Genomic DNA, 17637 nt, shown 5'->3' with positions numbered 1-17637 from the left:
TAAGGGACAATATCCAGGTCTTGAGTTCAAGTCCCAATACTGGCACACATAAAGGAAAGGAAAAGAAAGGAGAAGGAAGGAAGGAAGGAAGGAAGGAAGGAAGGAAGGAAGGAAGGAAGGAAGGAAGGAAAAAAGGAAGGAGGAAAACTCTGTCTTGGCTATTGTGAATGGTGCCCAATACACAAGGCATGCAGGTAGATCTACTGTACACTGACTTCATTTCCTTTGCCCAGGAGTGAGATAGCTGGATCTTATTTTCAGGTGTTTTTTGTTTGTTTGTTCTTGTCAGTCATGGAGTCTGAACTCTGGGCCTGGGTACTGTCCCTCAGCTCTTCAGCTGAGCAATAGCATTCCGGCTTTTTCTGCTTATGTGGTGCTGAGGAATCGAACCCAGGGCCTCATGCATGCAAGGCAAGTGCTCTACCACTGAGCCACCTTCCCAGCCCAGGTTTTTTTTTTTTTTTTTTTTAAAGGAATCTCCATGCTAGTCTCCATAGTGGCTAAACTACAGCTTCTCATAGCTTTCAGGACACAGCCAGATTCTCTAGCACAATGTAGACCAGGCTGTTGAGCTGATGGTGTGTCTTCTGGTCACTTGCTACATCTCTGAGCTCTTGACGTAAGTCCACATTCTGGTATCACCTGTACCAGGTTCTGTCACGGCCAGGTCCCCTCTATGCCTCTGCACATTCTGTCTCCAGTACTTGGACCCCTCCCAACCCGGATTGTTACTTAACCGCAAGAGCTTCACTTGAAAGACTTTTTGGGAGATTTCTCTTTGTAATCCCCCTGTCCTCAAGCATACTCCTATCACCTTGTAGCAAGATCAATCTTCTATCAATCATCTATTAGCTGGATGAAATAACTTTGTCTCCAAATTCCTTGAGGGCAGGAATCATGGTTCATTCATCCTGACCCACAGTCAGGGATTGAAACAGAGAATGTCTCTTATGTGAATAAGGATCTCTCAGTTCTGACCTGTATTGAAATACATTCGAACTTATAACAGGAACAATAATGACAACCAGAGCTGGCATATCCTTGACACTGATACTTGCTTCCTTCAACAGGGCCCTGGGGTCGCTGCACCATGTCCAGGGAGAAGGATCAAGGAGAGGGACCAGGGTTTCCATATTACTCCTTAGGCTGACCAGCAAGTATTCTCTCTCCTTTCCCTTTCCCTTTCTCTTTTCCTCCCTCCCATTCATTTTCAAAGCTGTACAGGTACCTTTACTTTAAAAGTCAAATCACAGGGGCTGACACCTGTAATCCTACTACTCAGGAGGCTAAGATCTGAGCACTGAGGTTCAAAGCTAGCCTGAGCAGGAAAGTCCGTGAGATTCTTTTTTTTTTTTTTTTTTTTGGGTCCGGTCGTGGGGCCTGAACTCTGGGCTTGGGCGCTGTCCCTCAGCTCTTCAGCTCAAGGTGAGCGCTCTACCACTTGAGCCACAGCGCCACTTCTGGCTTTTTTCTTTTTGCTTATGTGGTGCTGAGGAATCGAACCCAGGGCCTCAGGCATGCAAGGCAAGCACTCTACCACTGAGCCACCTTCCCAGCCCTCCGTGAGATTCTTACCTCCAACAAACGAGCAGAAAACATGAAGAGATGCTGTGGATCAAGTGGTAGAGCGCTAGCCTTGAGCTGACAGTGCCTAGGCCCAGAGTTCAAGCCCCACAACCAACCAAAAAAAAAAAAAGTCAAATCATATCCAGATGCTAAATAGCTTATGTGTATAATTCTAATTATTCAGGAAGCAGACATCTAGATGATTGAAGATTAAAGAAAAATTCACAAGGTTTCATCTCAGTCAATTAAAAGCTGGCCATGTTGTTGGGCTGGGAAGGTAGCTCAGTGGTAGAGCATTTGCCTTGCATGGATGAGGCCCTGGGTTTGATTCCTCATCACCACATAAGCAGAAAAAGCCAGAAGTGGCACTGTGGCTCAAGTTGTAGACCGCTAGCCTTGAGCTGAAGAGCCGAGGGACAGCGCCCAGGCCCAGAGTTCAGGTCCCACAATTGGCAAAAAGAAAAAAAAAAAAAAGCTGGCCATGTTGATATATGTCTGTCATTTCAGCTATAAGTAGGAAGAACATGATCCAAGCCAGCCTGGAAATAAACACGAGACTCTATTCAAAAACCAACTAAAGTAAAGAAAAAAAAGCTGCCTTAAGTGGTAGAGTACAAGGCAATGAGTTTAAACCTCAGTATTAACCAAAAACACACACACACACACACAAAAACCCACAACTAAATCATTCTATGTTTTACAGTATAGTACAAATCCTCACACCAGTATGATGGCATGTATCTGTAATCCCAGCTATTTTGAGAGGCAATGGTAGAAGAATCACAAGTGAGAGAGAGAGAGAGAGAGAGAGAGAGAGAGAGAGAGAGAGAGAGAGAGAGAGAGAGAGAGAGAGAGAGAGAGAGAGAGAGAGAGAGAGAGCTTGACTAGGATACTCCAGGCCCTGAGTTTAAGTCCCAGGATATCCCACCCCACAAAAAGTACAACATTGTCTAATGCACTTCTTTTTTTTGTCATCTGTCGTGGGGTTTGGTCTGGGCATTGTGCCTGAGCTCTTTTGCTCAAAGCTTGAGCTGACAGTGCCCAGGCCCAGCTCAAAGCTAGCACTCTACTTTGAACCATAGCACCACTTCCAGTTTGCAGGTGGTTAATTGGAGATAAGAGTCTCGTGGACTTTCCTGCCTGGGCTAGCTTTGAACCACAATCCTCAGATCTCAGACCCCTAAGTAACTACAGGCATGAGCCACTAGTTGACCAGTTTCTGACCCACTTCTTATGCTGGCTCCTTAGAAATAGAACACAAAGCTGGATGCTGGTGACTCATGCCTATAATCTTAGCTACTCAGGAGCCTGGGATCTGAGGATCACGGTTCAAAGCCAGCCCAGGCAGGAAAGTCCATGAGACACTTCTCTCCAATAAACCACCAGAAAACCAGAAGTGGCACTGTGCCTCAAGTGGTAAAACACTAGCCTTGAGCTGAAGAGCTGAGGGACAGTGCTCAGTTCCAGAGTTCAAGCCCCATGACCGACAAACAAACAAACAAAAGAAATAGAACAATAAACTACTTTAGCTACTTCGTGTTTACTCTGTTAATTTTTTATTGACTTTCAGCTTTCTGCTATAGATGGTGGGAGTTGAGCTTTCTTCCCCATTTGTTTCTTTTTCCATTTTCCAATTTGGTTCACTTCAACATTTAGTTAAATCACACTTCAGAAATTATATTACTATGGTTTAAATACCATTCATAGCTTAGTCATGTTGAATTCTTTGACTTCAATGACTGAATTTGTTTCTTGTTTATATTGTTTTCCTAGGAGTTAAAATGGCTTGTTTATTTTATTTTATTGGTTAGCTTTCTATGTCTAGAGCTAACTAACAAAGTTCTTAGCAGAATATAAAGTTCTCAGTCAAGTAACTTTGGCTCAACCTGTAATCCTAGCTACTCAGAAGACTGAGATCTGAGGATTGTGATTTGAAGCCAAGCCAAGCAGGGAAATCCATGAGACTTCTAAATCTCCAATTAGCCATAAAAAGGTTAGAAGTAGAGCTATGGCTCAAGTGGTAGAGCACCAACCTTGTTTGGAAAAAGCTAAGAGATAGTGCCCAGGCCCTGAGTTCAAGCCCCAGTATCAGAAAAAAAAAATCTAAAGCTATAGTCTAAAGCACTATACCACTACAATCTAGTTCTTAAGAGTTGCTCTTTATTTGGCTGGGAACATAGCTTAGTGGTAGAGTGCTTGCCTAGCATGCATGAAACCCTGGGTTGGATTCCTCAGTACTACATAAACAGAAAAAGCCAGAAGTGGCACTGTGTCTCAAGTGGTAGAGTGCTAGCCTTGAGCAAAAGAAGCTCAGGGACAGTGCCCAGACCCTGAGTTCAAGCCCCAGAACACACACACTCTCTCTCTCTCCCTTTCACACACACACACACACACACACACACACACACACACACACACACACACACACACACACACACACACACACACACACACACACACACACACAAGTTGCTCTTCAGTCTGTTCCAGTGGCTTGGCTCAGATTTGTCATACTTCCTGCTGTAACTGGGGTAACTGGCTTATGCTACCACACCCACCTGTTCTTGCTGAAATGGAACCTTATGAACTTTTTTGTTCACACTGGCCTAGAACCACAATACTTATGCTCTTAGCCTCACACTTAAACTGGGATTACAGGCATGAACCTTTATACCTAGCTACTGGTAGAGAAGAGGTCTTGTCAACTTTTTGCCTGGCTTGGCTCGAATCCATGATCTTCCAGATCTTCCAGATCTCAGCCTCCTGAGTAGTTAGTTACAAGCATGAGACACTGTGCTAGGCTTCAGAAATTTTTTTTGTTGTTGTTTTTTGTCGGTCGTGGGCTTGAGTGCTGTCCCTCAGCTCTTCAGCTCAAGGCGAGCACTCTACCATTTGAGCTACAGTGCCACTTCCGGTTTTCTGGTGGTTTATTGGAGATAAGAGTTCATGGACTTTCCTGCCCGGGCTGGCTTTGAAGCTCGATCCTCAGATCTCAGCCTCCTGAGTAGCTAGGATTATAGGTGTGAGCCACTGGCATCCAGCTTGGTTTGTTTTTTGTTTGTTTTTTTTTCAGTCATGGGGCTTGAACTCTGGGACCAGGCGCTGGGCCTGGGGCTGGAGCTCTTCTGCTCAAGGCAAGCGCTCTACTACTTGAGCCACAGCACCACTTCTGGTTTTCTGCCCGGGCTGTCTTTGAACTGTGATCCTCAGATCTCAGCCTCCTAAGTGGTTAGGATTACAGGCATGAGCACCCAGTGGGCACAGCCGGTGGGCACCCGGCCAGAAATGTTTTTATGTAGAGTTCTTTTTCCTTTTCTTTTTCTCTCTCCACCTTATTTTCTCCATGTATTGGGAATCAAATCTAGGGCCTCATACATGTTATACAAGTGCTCTACCACTAAACTATATACCCAGTCTTGGTTTGCTTGTTTTTTTAACACAAAGCCAAACAAAGCACCAACATGGCTTGAAAAAGACCTCCCCATCTATCCCCAAGCCTTCATCCCTGAAAGGTTTGGTGGAACAGCTTTGAGTTCACCATACTTGCTGGCCTTGGCACTTGCTCTACATCATTCTTGGCATAATGCCTGCTTTCTCCAGAAATTTACCCCTGTGTTAGTCACCCTGAGGTTCTCTGATCTCTCCTTTAACAAAACCACACTGGTCAGTCACCACCGTGACTAATAAGATGGCTTCTTAATAATAAAGAAACTGCTTTCCACGTAAAAAACTAAGAGTATTGTGTTTAAGTGGGAGGAGATAATATTCTGAAAGGTGAAAATGTATAATATTCTACAATTTTGTATCTGAAAAAGGGCAAAAAGAAGGAGGGCTGGGAATATGGCTTAGTGGTAGAGTGCTTGCCTACCATGCATGAAGCCCTGGGTTCTCAGTACCACATAAACAGACAAAGCCAGAAGTGGCACTATGATTCAAGTGGTAGAGTGCTAGCCTTGAGCAAAAAAAAAAAAAAAAAAAAAAGCTCAGGGGCAGTGCCCAGTCCCTGAATTAAAACTCCAGGACTGGCAAAAGAAAAAAGTAAGGGATGGTAGGGGAAAAACAAAGGAGGAGGCAACAATAAGAAATGTACTCATTACCTTGCTCATGTAACTGTAACTCCTCTGCAGTATTTTCACAATAAAAAACAAATTTAAAAAAAAGTGTAGGGGGGGGGTGTAAAAAGAAGTTATTTTAATGTAAGACAAAAAAAAGTAAATATAGACCAAATTCAGGCTGGTAGAGAACCCCAACTACTAAGAGTGATTGCAGATAATTTAAAAACTGGGTTTCTTTTTTTTTTTTTTTTGTCGGTCGTGGGGCTTGAACTCTGGGCCTGGGCGCTGTCCTTCAGCTCTTCAGCTCAAGGCCAGCACTCTACCACTTGAGCTACAGCGCCACTTCCGGTTTTCTGGTGGTTTATTGGAGATAGTCTCACGGTCTCTCCTGCCCGGGCTGGCTTTGAACCGCAATCCTCAGATCTCAGCCTCCTGAGTAGCTAGGATTACAGGCGTGAGCCACCAGCGCCCGGCTTAAAAACTGGGTTTCTAATGCTCATAAATGTGAGTCTAGCTGTGAATACTTTTTCCTTTTAGTTTCCTGACAGGGCTACCTTTGTTCTGTTGGCCAGACTACAATGAGGTGCAAGTAGACTTGTGATAATAAGGAATTCAGGGCCCAGGGCACCAGTGGCTCATGCCTGTAATCCTAGCTACTGAGGAGGCTGAGATCTGGCAATTATGGTTCAAAGCCAGCCAGGGCAGAAAGTCTGTGAGACTGTTAACTTCACTAAACTACTCAGAAAAATATGGGAAGTAGTGCTGTTCCTCAAGTGGTAGAACACTAGCCTTTAGGTTTGGGGACAGCACCCAGGCCCTGAGTTCCAGCCCCAAGACCAGCAAAAAAAAAAAAAAAAAAAAAAAAAAAAGAATGGGGGGTTTGCATTCTAGCTATTCAGGAGGCTGAGATGTGATGCCTGTGATTTGAAACCAACTGCAGACAAATCCACCAGACTCGTATCTCCAACTATCTAACAAAATCTAGAAGTAGAGGCATGGCTCAAGTGGTAGAATGCCTTCTGTGGGCAAAAAAAGTTAATCCGGAGCTTGATATCTAGGAACATGTGAAAAATATTTTTATTATAGAAATTGTTATGAACTTATGAGAATTTAATGGAGAAAGTGTGTGTGTGTGTGTGTGTGCGCGCGCGCGCGCGTGCGTGCGTGCGTGTGTGTGTATTGGTACTAGATCTTGAATTTAGAGCCTCATGTTCTTACTTAGCTTCTCCACTCAAGGCTAGTATTTTCCCACTGAGTCCTCCACCTCCACTTCCATCTTTTTCTTTTTCTCCCCCCCCCCATCTCTCTCTGTCTCTTGCCAAGTCCTAGGGCTTGAACTCTGGGCCTGGGCACTGCCCCTGAGCTTCTTTTACTCAAGTCTAGTGCTTTTCTACTTGAACCACAGCACCACTTCTAGCTTTTTTGAGTTAAGTTATTGGAGGTAAGAGTCTTACAGACTTTCCTTCCCTGGGCTGGCTTTGAACCTCAATCCTCAGATCTCAGCTTCCTGAGCAGCTAGGATCACAGGAGTGAGCCACCCACACTCAGCTTGCCCTTCCAGTTTTCCACCAGGGATATACAACCACCAGATGCTAACTTCCTGGCTTCTAGAAGTGTGAGCCAAAATAAGCCGCTTTTAACATTTTATTTTATAAACAACCCAGTCTCGGATGTTCTGTTACAGCAACATAAACAACAATATATAAGAAATAAAAGACTAGGACACCCCCCCCCCCAACCATCCTTCACCAGTCTCTGCCTAGAATTCAAATCAACCAGTCCTTGTACTTGGGCTACTAGAAGAGTGCAACAATGTTGACAGAACCATGCCTGAACTAACAGAAGGACCCAACCTTCAGGGTTGTAAGCTCTGTAGGAGCAGAGCAAAGGTTTGCAAAGCAGCCTAGCCAGGTGATCTGCTGGCAATAAGAATTGAGTTGCAGTCCAATTGGCTTCTTTTCTGTGGACAAGTGGTGCCATCCTGAGCAAGTTACTTAACCTCTCTGTGCCACTATTTCTTGATCTAGAAAAAGTGGCTCATTTATAATACTTAGACCAAAGGCTCGTTGGTATAAGAGCTAAATACCATAGAAACAAGTAATTGAATCCCTAAGACAGTGTAAGGACTTGATTACCATACAATAAATAGGAGAAATATAAAATATCACAGTGGGACTGGACACTGGCCAGCAAGGACCAGCCTCCCACAGTAGGTCACCCTGTTTTCCCACAGCTTCTTAGCCCTGTAGTTTTACCAAGTTTTAATCCTAATCTCAGCCTTTGCTCCCCAACTTTCTCCAATTTTGTCGTGGTGGTGGTGTGGTGGTACTGGGGCTTGAACTCAGGGTCTGGGGGCTGTCCCTTAGGTTTTTCATTCAAGCCTAACACTCTACAACTTGAGCCACACCTCCACTTCTGGCTTTTTGGTGGTTCAATGGAGATAAGAGTCTCTTGGACGTTCCTGCCTGGGGTTAGCTTCGAACTACAAGGCTTAGATCTCAGCCTCCTGAGTAGCTAGTATTACAGGCATGAGGCCACTAGCACACATCTAACTTTTTCAGTCTGATCCAAAGGGAAGCTAAGCAGCAGGATTCAAACTTGGTAGGCAAAAACGCCCCAGAGGGCCTTACTGCCCCCATTCCCTGTTTGCTCACCTTTCCAGCAGAACCCATGGGGCCCCAAGTTGCAAACAGAAGACATTCACAAAAACACTTCCCAGAACTTCCTGACTCCAGAGTCGCACACAAACTGGAATCTCCATGGAGCAGTGTATGGCTACAACACTTCCTTTGGGGGCCACAACAGCTCCCAGATAGTGTATTTTACTTTTGAAACAAGCCAGCATTCAGCTGTTGTCCCTATGGTTTCTCTACAATTTTAACAATATTGGACACCAAGTGTGTGTGTGCGTCTGTGTCTGTGTGTCTGTGTATGAGTGTGTCTGTCTGCCTGCGCCTGTCTGTCTCTCTCTCTGTCTCTGTCTCTCTCTTTCTGTCCTGGAGAACTGAATTACAAAATCCTGGTTTCTATTAGGGTGTGTCTAGCACTTTCTGTGCTGCCAAACCTTCCATTTTTATAGTCTGCATACTGGTAGATTTTCCATGAACAGGCTCAAATTTATGCCCAGGCAATGAATGATGTTTAGGAAATCCAAAATGAACGTGAAGTTTGTTCTAAAGCAGTCTCAGAATTTGTGCCGAGCAGTTGCCCAAAAAGAACATTTCTGATATAGAAGAAGTAACGTGTTTTTTGTTTTTGTTTCTGTTTTATTTGTTTGTTTTTATCAGTCATGGAGCTTGAACTCGGCCTGGGCGCTGTCCCTCAGCTCTTCAGCTCAAGGCAAGCGCTCTACCACTTGAGCCACAGCACCACTTCAGGTTTTCTATTTTTTTACTGGAGATAAGAGTTTCACAGCCTTTCCTACTCAGGCTGGCTTTGAACCATGATCCTCAGATCTCAGTGAGCCACTGGCACCCGGCCAGTAATGTGCTTTTATGGCTTAATATAGGAGATGTGTGAGGGGAAGGTAGTCTTACATTTTTTCTGGGGGGCTATTAGAGGAAATACATATTAAATCAGTCTCTACTTTCTTCCCTCCCTTCTTCTCTCCCTTCATTTTCCCCCTTGTCTCCTCCCCTTCCTTCCTCTTTTTCCTCCCTCCCTTTCTTCTTTCCTCCTTCCCTTCCTTCCTTTCTTCCTTCTTCCCTCCCTCCTTTCTTTCTTCCCTCCCTCTCTCCTTCCCTTCCCCTTTTCCAAACTTCCTTCATCCGGGTGTCAAAATCAGGACCTTGCACATGCCACACCACCCCCCAGCCTTCTTTTATTTGTATATGTGTGTGGAATACATCCCAAACACCCACCTACTTCGACATTTCATACAAAGAGAGAGTGAAGAACAAAACAACCTCATTTATATAGTGTCCTCCTAGAGGAGCACATGTGGATTCTGGTGGGAGCCAATGGTGGAGGAGGGAAAATCCAGTTAGAGAAAAGTGTCAATGGAAAGTGTGACTAGAACTGCGTCTGGCTGACAAATGAAAAAGCAGGTGCCGTGTGTGTGTGTGTGTGTGTGTGTGTGTGTGTGTGTGTGTGTGTGTGTGTGTGTATAATTTTTTTTAAAAGGAGGAGAAGTAACGTAGGCAACAGCCTTCTCTATACACTCATACACATTCTCTCTCCATCTCCAGAGGACTTCCCATGACAGCAAACCATGCTGTACCCATCCTCCAAACCCTACACCATTCATTGCTAGCATCGGGCTCAGCTCTGCACTCTCTGGGGAGTGTTTTCCCTTCTTCCCATGGCTGCAGACATCTCAAAAGGCACATCCAATTCCACTGCCATTCATTAACACTGCACACAGCACCTCTGAACGCTCAGCCGTGGCCTACCCTTGTCTCTTGGATTGTGGGGATTCCTACTGGGTGCAGAGCTATCGAGAGTGGCTTACTTGAATCTAACCATCTTGACAGTCCTAAAAAGGTTCCCTGCTTTAAACAGTGATCCTTTGAACTTTGCAAGCAGACTAGGCCACTGTCCCTAGTGAACGTGCCCTGTGTGCTACCTGTGGTGGATGTTGCTGTACATCATCCATGTTTCCCTTGAGACATGCAGGATTTCCTCCAGGAGCTGCTGTGAGCCCCCTGCAGAAGCCCTAGGCCGAAGGAAGCAGTCACTCAAGGCCGCACACTGGAAGGACTATGTCTATGATTAACCATTGTGGGGATACAAAGGATGGAGTCTTCACCCCAACTCAGAACAGTTCTGAAGGGGCATTCTACTTCCAGAATTCCCTGCAGGCTTAGAGGAGGCTGGGTGGAGGTCTGCATCACAACTTGCATTTTTCTGTCCATCCTCCTTCCTTCCCTTTTCCCTTTCTTTCTCTTCCCTTCCTTTCCCTTTTTCCTTCACTCTTTTTTCTTTCCCTTTTCCTCTGTGGTATTCCCTTCCCCTCCTTCTCTTTCCTTCTCCCTTCAACATCCCCTTCCCTTCCTGTCACTTCCCTTCCCTTGAACAGGTACAGACCCCAAGGGAAGTTCCAAATCAACCTCTGCATGCTGACCTCCATCCAAGTCATTTGCACTATCTATCCATGCTTACTGTGTGCATGCTTTCACCTACCAGCCAGCCTGCTGCTGCTGTGTTTGGGGTACCTGGTGAGGTACATGGATGGTGTCCAAGTGGGGAAGATGAAAAAAACAAAAAAAAAAAAACGCTGCCTTTGTCCTCCTGGAGCTAAGCAATATCCAATCCAGGAATCACCATAAAATACAGAACAGCAAATAGCCGATGTCAAGGAAGAACACATAAACAGAGACCCGGATGAGGGTGCCATCCTAGTCAGGGGAGGTCAGGAGTTTCCATGCACTGCCCAAGGCTGTGGTCATTTGTGCTGTGCCCCGTCCTTCCCGTCCAAGTTCAAGCCCTGGAGGATGGAACAGACTGGGTCCTTATCTCCTAACAGAGTCCAAGAGAGTGCAAGAAATCTTTCAACACAGGAAATTCAACCCAACACTGAAAGAAGGGTCTGGCAATTCTGCTCTAAAGGCCGTTTCTGACCACTGCTCTGGCCTTTTGGATGCAAACATGCCAAGATGCTCATTCACTTATTATACCCATAAACTCTCAGAGACATAAGTCTGAGACGAGGTACTAACCGATAGAGCAGCTACAACACATGGTGTACATGTGGGGCACATTTCAGGATCAAGAAAAGGAACTATAATAGCCATCATCCCCAGGCCACCCCTCCCCTTCCCTCAGTCAGTCCATCCATTATCAATCTGTTGACAAAGAATCATCAGCAGACTAATAAGGCATATGGGAATCAACAAGCCCCCAAATTTCACACTTCCTCAAAACCAATGCACCTGCAGAGTTGAATCTCCAAAGAGGAAAAAGCCCTCTAACCAAAACATCACTGCCAAGTGCCTGAAGGAAAGAGAGGGACATCGTCGCCAGGAACATTTATGGGGTGACAGAGTCTGTTTCCTGCCCCCTCTGTCCTTCAGAACGACTTTGCCCTGCTGTTCTGCCCTCGCTCCAGCTCAACAAGCCACTCTGTGTCACGGCTCTCCTTCCCCCTCCTGCTCCTTTCCTTGCCTTTGTACAATCTGTCACCAACTTCTGTTGTTGATTTCTCCAAAATGCCACTTACCATCCTTCCTCCTTTGCCTTCCTTAGTGCCACTACCATCTTTGATACTGTGGCCACAGTCTGAAAGTAGAGTCTAGGCAAACCCTACATTCCTCCATCTCTGTTGGACACATTCTTTTCTTTTTTATTTTATCAGTCGTGGGGCTTGAACTCTGGGCCTGGGCACTGTCCCTCAGCTCTTCAGCTCAAGGCGAGCACTCTACCACTTGGGCCACAGTGCCACTTCTAATTTTCTAGTGGTTAGTTGGAGATAAGAGTCTCACACCTGTCCAGCCTGGCTTTGAACAGCAATCCTCAGATCTCAGCATCTTGAGTAGCTAGGATTACAGGTGTGAGCTACAGCTGCCTTTTCTACAGCACCTAACCAGGCACAAGTATCCACCACCAGCTTGACAGTTGTGCACCACGCCATTATGGGTATTGGGAGCTCATCTGCCCTCAGTAGGGTAGATTGTCATGATCTTCCAAGTCCAAAGGGGGGAAAAGAAAAAGCTGAGGACAGGCTGGGAATGTGGCTTAATGGTAGAGTACCTGCCTAGCATACATGAAGCTCTGGATTCAATTCCTCAGTACCACGTAAACAGAAAAAGCCAGAAGTAGCACTGTGGCTTAAGTGGTAAAGTGCTAGCCTTGAGCAAAAGAAGCTCAAGGACAGTGCCCAGGCCCTGAATTCAAGACCCAGGACTGGCAAAAAAAAAAAAAAAAAAAAAAAAAAAAAGCTGACATCTCTAGTGCTTACTCCCCTGATACTCCTCATGAAAGATTCTTAATCACTCCACTTAATACACCAGGCTCTAGGATTTCTTTCTGAGCAATGGATGGTAGGTTTGCCAAAGGGAAGACGGCCAAGTTGGGTCTCTGGAGCGAATCCAGTGTTCCATAAACCCTGCCTCTTTCCTAATCATAGAAAAAAAAACCATTAAAAAAAATGACAGAAAGCCAGAGGAGAGCTGCAGGCAGCAGAGTGACAAAGAAGAATCAGCCTATGCTTCCTGCAAATAAAACAAAAACATCCATATTGAGATCAATCTCATCCAGCCCTCTCCTCCTACCCTCCGCTGTCACAGGATGTTGTTCAGTGAAAGATATACACCTCATCAAGTGGGGAGATTGTTAGCGGAGACCTCTGAAAAGGGATCCAGGAAAGGATGAGTGGTTTGTGGAGAGTGTCCCACTCTTCTGCCAACAGGTGGCCAGGAATTTGACTGTCATGGGCAAAAGTGAAAAGGGAGAAAGGTCCTGGGTACCAATGGCTCATGTCTGTAGTCCTAGCTACTCAGGAGGCTGAGATCTGAGGTTCACAGTGCTAAGCCAGACTGGTCAAGTCTGTGAATCACTATCTCCAATGAACCATCAAAAAGCCAGAAGTGGCTCAAATGGTAGACAGCTAGCCTTGAGTGAAACAGGCTAAGGGACAGGGCTCAGGCCCTGAGTTTAAACCCCAGTACTGGCACATAAATACACATACACACAAACAGAGAGAGAGAGAGAGAGAGAGAGGCGCAGAGGAGGGAGGGAGGGGGGAGAAAGGGAAGAAGGGAGAGGGAGAGAAAGGTGAGTCACTCTAGTGTTTCCTACCATGCAGAATAGGAGTGGTTTATGGGGTTGGGAAAGCAGAAGGAAGGAGAAGAAAGGGAAGTCGGTGCTTTTTCCCACTGGCAGCAGCACAGGGGAATGAGCCTTCCCATCTTCACTTTCACAGGTAGATCTGGGACTGAATGAGAGGTTCTCTGCTTTTTTACACCTTTTCCTAGCTTGGAAGAGAGGGTGGTAAAAGCAGGAGGGGGCAGGTTACAGGAGTGGCTTCAGGAGTTCAAGACTTGCCTAGGCAGCCCTAGGCAACACTAGGCACTGAATTCAAAACCCCAGTACCAACCCCTCCCCCGCAAAAGCAAACCAACACGGGAGGTTTACCTCCATGAATGGGAAGATGAATGAAAATGAGAGATATTAACTAAAATTCCTCCCAATGCACATACACATACAGCAAAAAAGGAGAAAAGCCAATATAAAATATCTTCAGGTAATTATATTAGCATGATAATGACATTAATACTAATTGTTTTACACATGCATGCCTAGTGATCAATATTTTATAAAGCACCAAGATCCATCATTTGGCAAATACTCTTCCAAATCATCCAATCCAGCAATAATCAAAGTTCTAGTTCCCAAACCACTTTTCCTGTGTTCTTTTATTTGTTTTAGCTATCATCTAAGCCTTTTTGAGGCTAGAGCTAGCACCAACCTACCAAAGAAGAAACTGAGACATGAGGGAGGGGGCTGAGCAATTGTCCATTAGGTGCAAACAGAAACCAGTATCTTTCTAATTCCAGAGTTTTAGTCTCTTAACCTTATAAAGGACATCTTATGGCTTTTTCACAGGTTCAAACAGTGAGTGAGGAAATAGCTTTTGTATCCCAGCTACCTGTAAGGTAGGTAAATGTACACACACACACACACACATTCACCTAGAAGAGATACAACTCCACAGATGCTTGCCAAGTGTCACCCCTTATGGATAACATACTGTCATTTGAACCGTTTATAAATCTGCAACAAGAATTTCCATTTGCTGGGAGTGGTGGCTCATGCCTGTAATCCTAGCTATTCAGGAATCAGATCTGATGATCTGACAGACCAATTAACCAGGGGGAAAAAGTCAGATGTGGAGGTATGGCTCAAGTAGTAGAGCATCAGCCTTGAGCAAAAAAGCTAAGGAAGAGCATGAAACCCTGAATTTAAGCCCTACCAGAGAGAGAGAGAGAGAGAGAGAGAGAGAGAGAGAGAGAGAGAGAGAGAGAGAGAGAGAGAGAGAAAGGTTTCCATTTGACAGGATGCAATCAAAGCAAGATGGCAAATTAGCATCTAGTTTTGAAGCTTTGTCACAAGGGAGAATACTTGAAGACTGAAAATAATGAGTGAGCCTAAATGCCATTTAGCAGAACAGCTCATGACATTAAAATAAATGCTCACGTTGTGAGATTCAAGCCCACGAAGAAACGTCTGTAGGAAACATTAAGGTGCAAACAGCATTTAACAGGTCCTGAGAGCTGACAGCCTCATTCTTCAGGTGATCACGTTTGCTGTTAGCTGTGCCAGAGGCCTCTTTGCACACAAAGTGACAGGAATATCTACAGGCAGGAAGACACACTGGGGCAGGCAGGTTTGGGTGGGGAGGTGGTTGGTGAGAAAACATTAGGGTGTTGTAAGAGTTTGCTCTCTACCCACACCCAAGTACCCAGGGTCTTCGAGTTTCTCTTCCTTTTCTTCTCTTCCCTTCTTCCTTGTCCTTCTCTTTTTCCTACTTCTCCTGGGGCTCGAACTCAGGGCCTGGGTGCTGTCCCTGAGCTTCTTTTGCTCAAGGCTAGCATTCTAGCACTTGAGCCACAGTGCCACTTCTGGCTTCTTCTGTGTATGTGGTACTGAGGAAGCGAATCCAGGGCTTCATGCATGCTAGGCAAGCACTCCTACCACCAAGCCACATTCCCAGCCCTCCCTCAACCTCTTAACCTCTAACAGCAAGTTGTTGCTTATTGGGATTTTAGTGTCAATGCCTCCTGCCCTATTAGATCAAAGATATCAAGTATCTACTAGAACTCTGAAACCAAGGGAGATGATCCACGAGCCACCTAGGAAACAAAATCTCTATACTGCCCAGTCACAGACCCACCCAGAGATGCCAAGGGCTCTGTGTACCTGTGCAGGACAGGTGGTTTTTGTACACAGACACAGGGATTCTCACACACAGGCATTTGGTCCATGTCATTTTTCTTCTCTTCCAGCCTTAGCCCTTTCTGGCTACCTACCCAAGGGTGACAACCACAGTGGCCAAGGGCCATGGTGGAACTTGAACTCAAGGCCCGGGCACTGCCACTTCAAGGCTGGCACTTGAACCACATCTCTACTTCCAGCTTTTTTAGTGGTTACTAAAAAAGTGGAGATTGGACTTTCCTACCTCAATCCTCAGAACTCAACCTCCTGAGTAGTTTAGGATTATAAGGCATGCGCCATCACCGGCTCTGGGCAAGCGAATCTTTTCACCTCCCAACCTGGGTACAATGGAAACAGAAGATCCTCCCGGTTTGGGGCTGTGGGGATGGAAGTGAGTAACAGGTAGGGCTCTGTCCTGTCTCCGTCTACAATCTGTCTTTCCTACACCCACGCCTGGACTTGGTGAGGCCTCCCGTCGCCAGCCTTGGCCCTTGGGAAGAGTGGGGACCAGATTGGGGCTTCTGTCCCATCCAGGAAAGTCCCCACCAGCAGTCATAGGTCTATGTCAGCCCGGCTACCTTGAGGGCCTGGTCCGGGAGTGTGGTGGTGCGTGGGGGAAGGCTGAGAGGGCTGGTGGAGGTGGACAGAGCCTGGCATAAACCCTGACGCCCCCCTCCCCCAGCTGGGGGTGGGAGAGGCGAGGGAGGAATTCTCTAAGGAAGCAGCAGCCTAACGCTTCGATCGCCATCGATTGTGGGAAGCTGGCGGCACCCCCGAAAGGCAAAGCCGGGCTCCAGGCCCCGCTCCTTCCTCCGGCCCGTGTGTCTGGGGTTTTCGGGGTGGGGGAAACCCCAGGGTTGGGGGACTCCCCCCCCCTTTCAGGCGCGGGCGATCACTTCTGCAGCCTCGGGAACCACAGCCACGAGCTCAGCGTCGCCCAGCATGTTGTCCCCCCCCCCCCCGTTCCCGCGGGGCCGGGGTGAGGTGGGAGATTGGGGGGACAGCCCCCCCCACTCGCCGCCATCCCGATCGGGCCTGGTTCCCTGCTCGGCAGCGCGGGGGACCCCCCCCCAGGTCCCCTCCAACCCGAGATCGAGGACCCGGAGGGCGCTCGCAAAGTTACTTCCACAGGCAGCGAGCCGCGTCACGGGCCTCCTCCTCCTCTGCAGTCGGCGACAGGGACCCCGACTTCCCGAACCCCCCCGACCCGGCCTTGGAGACACCCCCCCGTCCCCGCCCCGCACCCCTCCCTCCACCCCACCCCACCCCCGAGCCAGCTGCGGGGAAACCCGCACGCGGAGCGAGTGAACCACCGGCCCCCCGCACCTCCGCTCGCTCCTCGGGGTTGGGGTGTGGGGAGCCCCGAAGCCAAACTCAAAAGGAGCGCAGACGCCTGGAAGGCGCGCGACCCGGCGGCTGGGGAGGGGGGGGTCGGCCGGGAAAGCCGGGGCTTCCTGCCCCGTGTCCTCCCCGCCCCACCCCCGTCCCAGCCTTATCCCCGCGGGGCGGCCGCCCCTCATCCCCCCCTCGCCGCCCCCGTACCTGCGGCGGTCACCGGCTCGCCCTCGCTCTGCTCCCCGGAATCCGAATCCATGCTCCCGCGGCCGCGCCCGCCCGTTTGCGGGACGCTGGGGCCGGCGTCCGGGCTCGGGCAGCCCTCCCCTCTCTCCCCCTGCTCCCTCCACCCCGGCACCCCGACTTCCAGGCTGCGGGCCAAGGGCGAGCGCCACAGCTCCCCGCCGCACGCCGCGGGCGCCCCGCTCCCGGCACCCGCACCCCGCGCCCGCCGGCCGGTTCCTGCGCGCGCGAGGCGGCGAGCGCGGGGCGGAGGGTGGGGCGCCGCCGGGAGGGAGGGAGGGGCCGGAGCGTCCGGAGCCCCACAGCTGCAGGCCCCGGCCAAGTCCCCAGGAACCACCTCCCCGGGAGGGGTGTCGCTCCGCCTCCACCGGTGCCCGGCGGGTCCCCCACCCCGGATTGGAGGGAGCGAGGTTAGATGCCACCGTCCGCCTAGCCCACCTCCCCCAGCAGTTTGGGACGTGGCCAAGTTTGCAGGATTCTTCGGGTGCCAAAGCTCCCCATTATAGGCAAAGAAGTTTCCAGGGCTGAGAGTGTGTGTGGGGGTGCTCTGAGATCTTGGACTTCGGGG

At 48.1% G+C, this 17637-nt stretch overlaps 1 protein-coding gene across 2 annotated transcripts in view; it reads right to left on the bottom strand.

Moving 5' to 3' along the window:
- Positions 1 to 17168, bottom strand: part of Tnfaip8l3 (TNF alpha induced protein 8 like 3) — a 30168-nt gene extending 13000 nt beyond the window's left edge. The window contains exon 1 of one of the 2 annotated variants that reach the window (XM_069995415.1): positions 17034 to 17168. In XM_069995415.1, the coding sequence (XP_069851516.1) occupies positions 17034 to 17085 (52 nt within the window). In that variant the 5' untranslated portion in view covers positions 17086 to 17168. The remainder of the gene's footprint in view (positions 1 to 17033) is intronic. The other variant, XM_069995414.1, reaches the window with a different exon arrangement.
- Positions 17169 to 17637: the final 469 nt, after the last annotated feature.

The sequence above is a fragment of the Dipodomys merriami genome, unplaced genomic scaffold (genome assembly GCF_024711535.1).
Source record: "Dipodomys merriami isolate MVZ:Mamm:240054 unplaced genomic scaffold, mDipMer1.0.p SCAF_48, whole genome shotgun sequence".
Lineage (NCBI taxonomy): Eukaryota > Metazoa > Chordata > Mammalia > Rodentia > Heteromyidae > Dipodomys > Dipodomys merriami.
The sequence above is the reverse complement of the archived record's forward strand: the minus strand, read 5'-3'. Positions and strand labels throughout refer to the sequence as shown.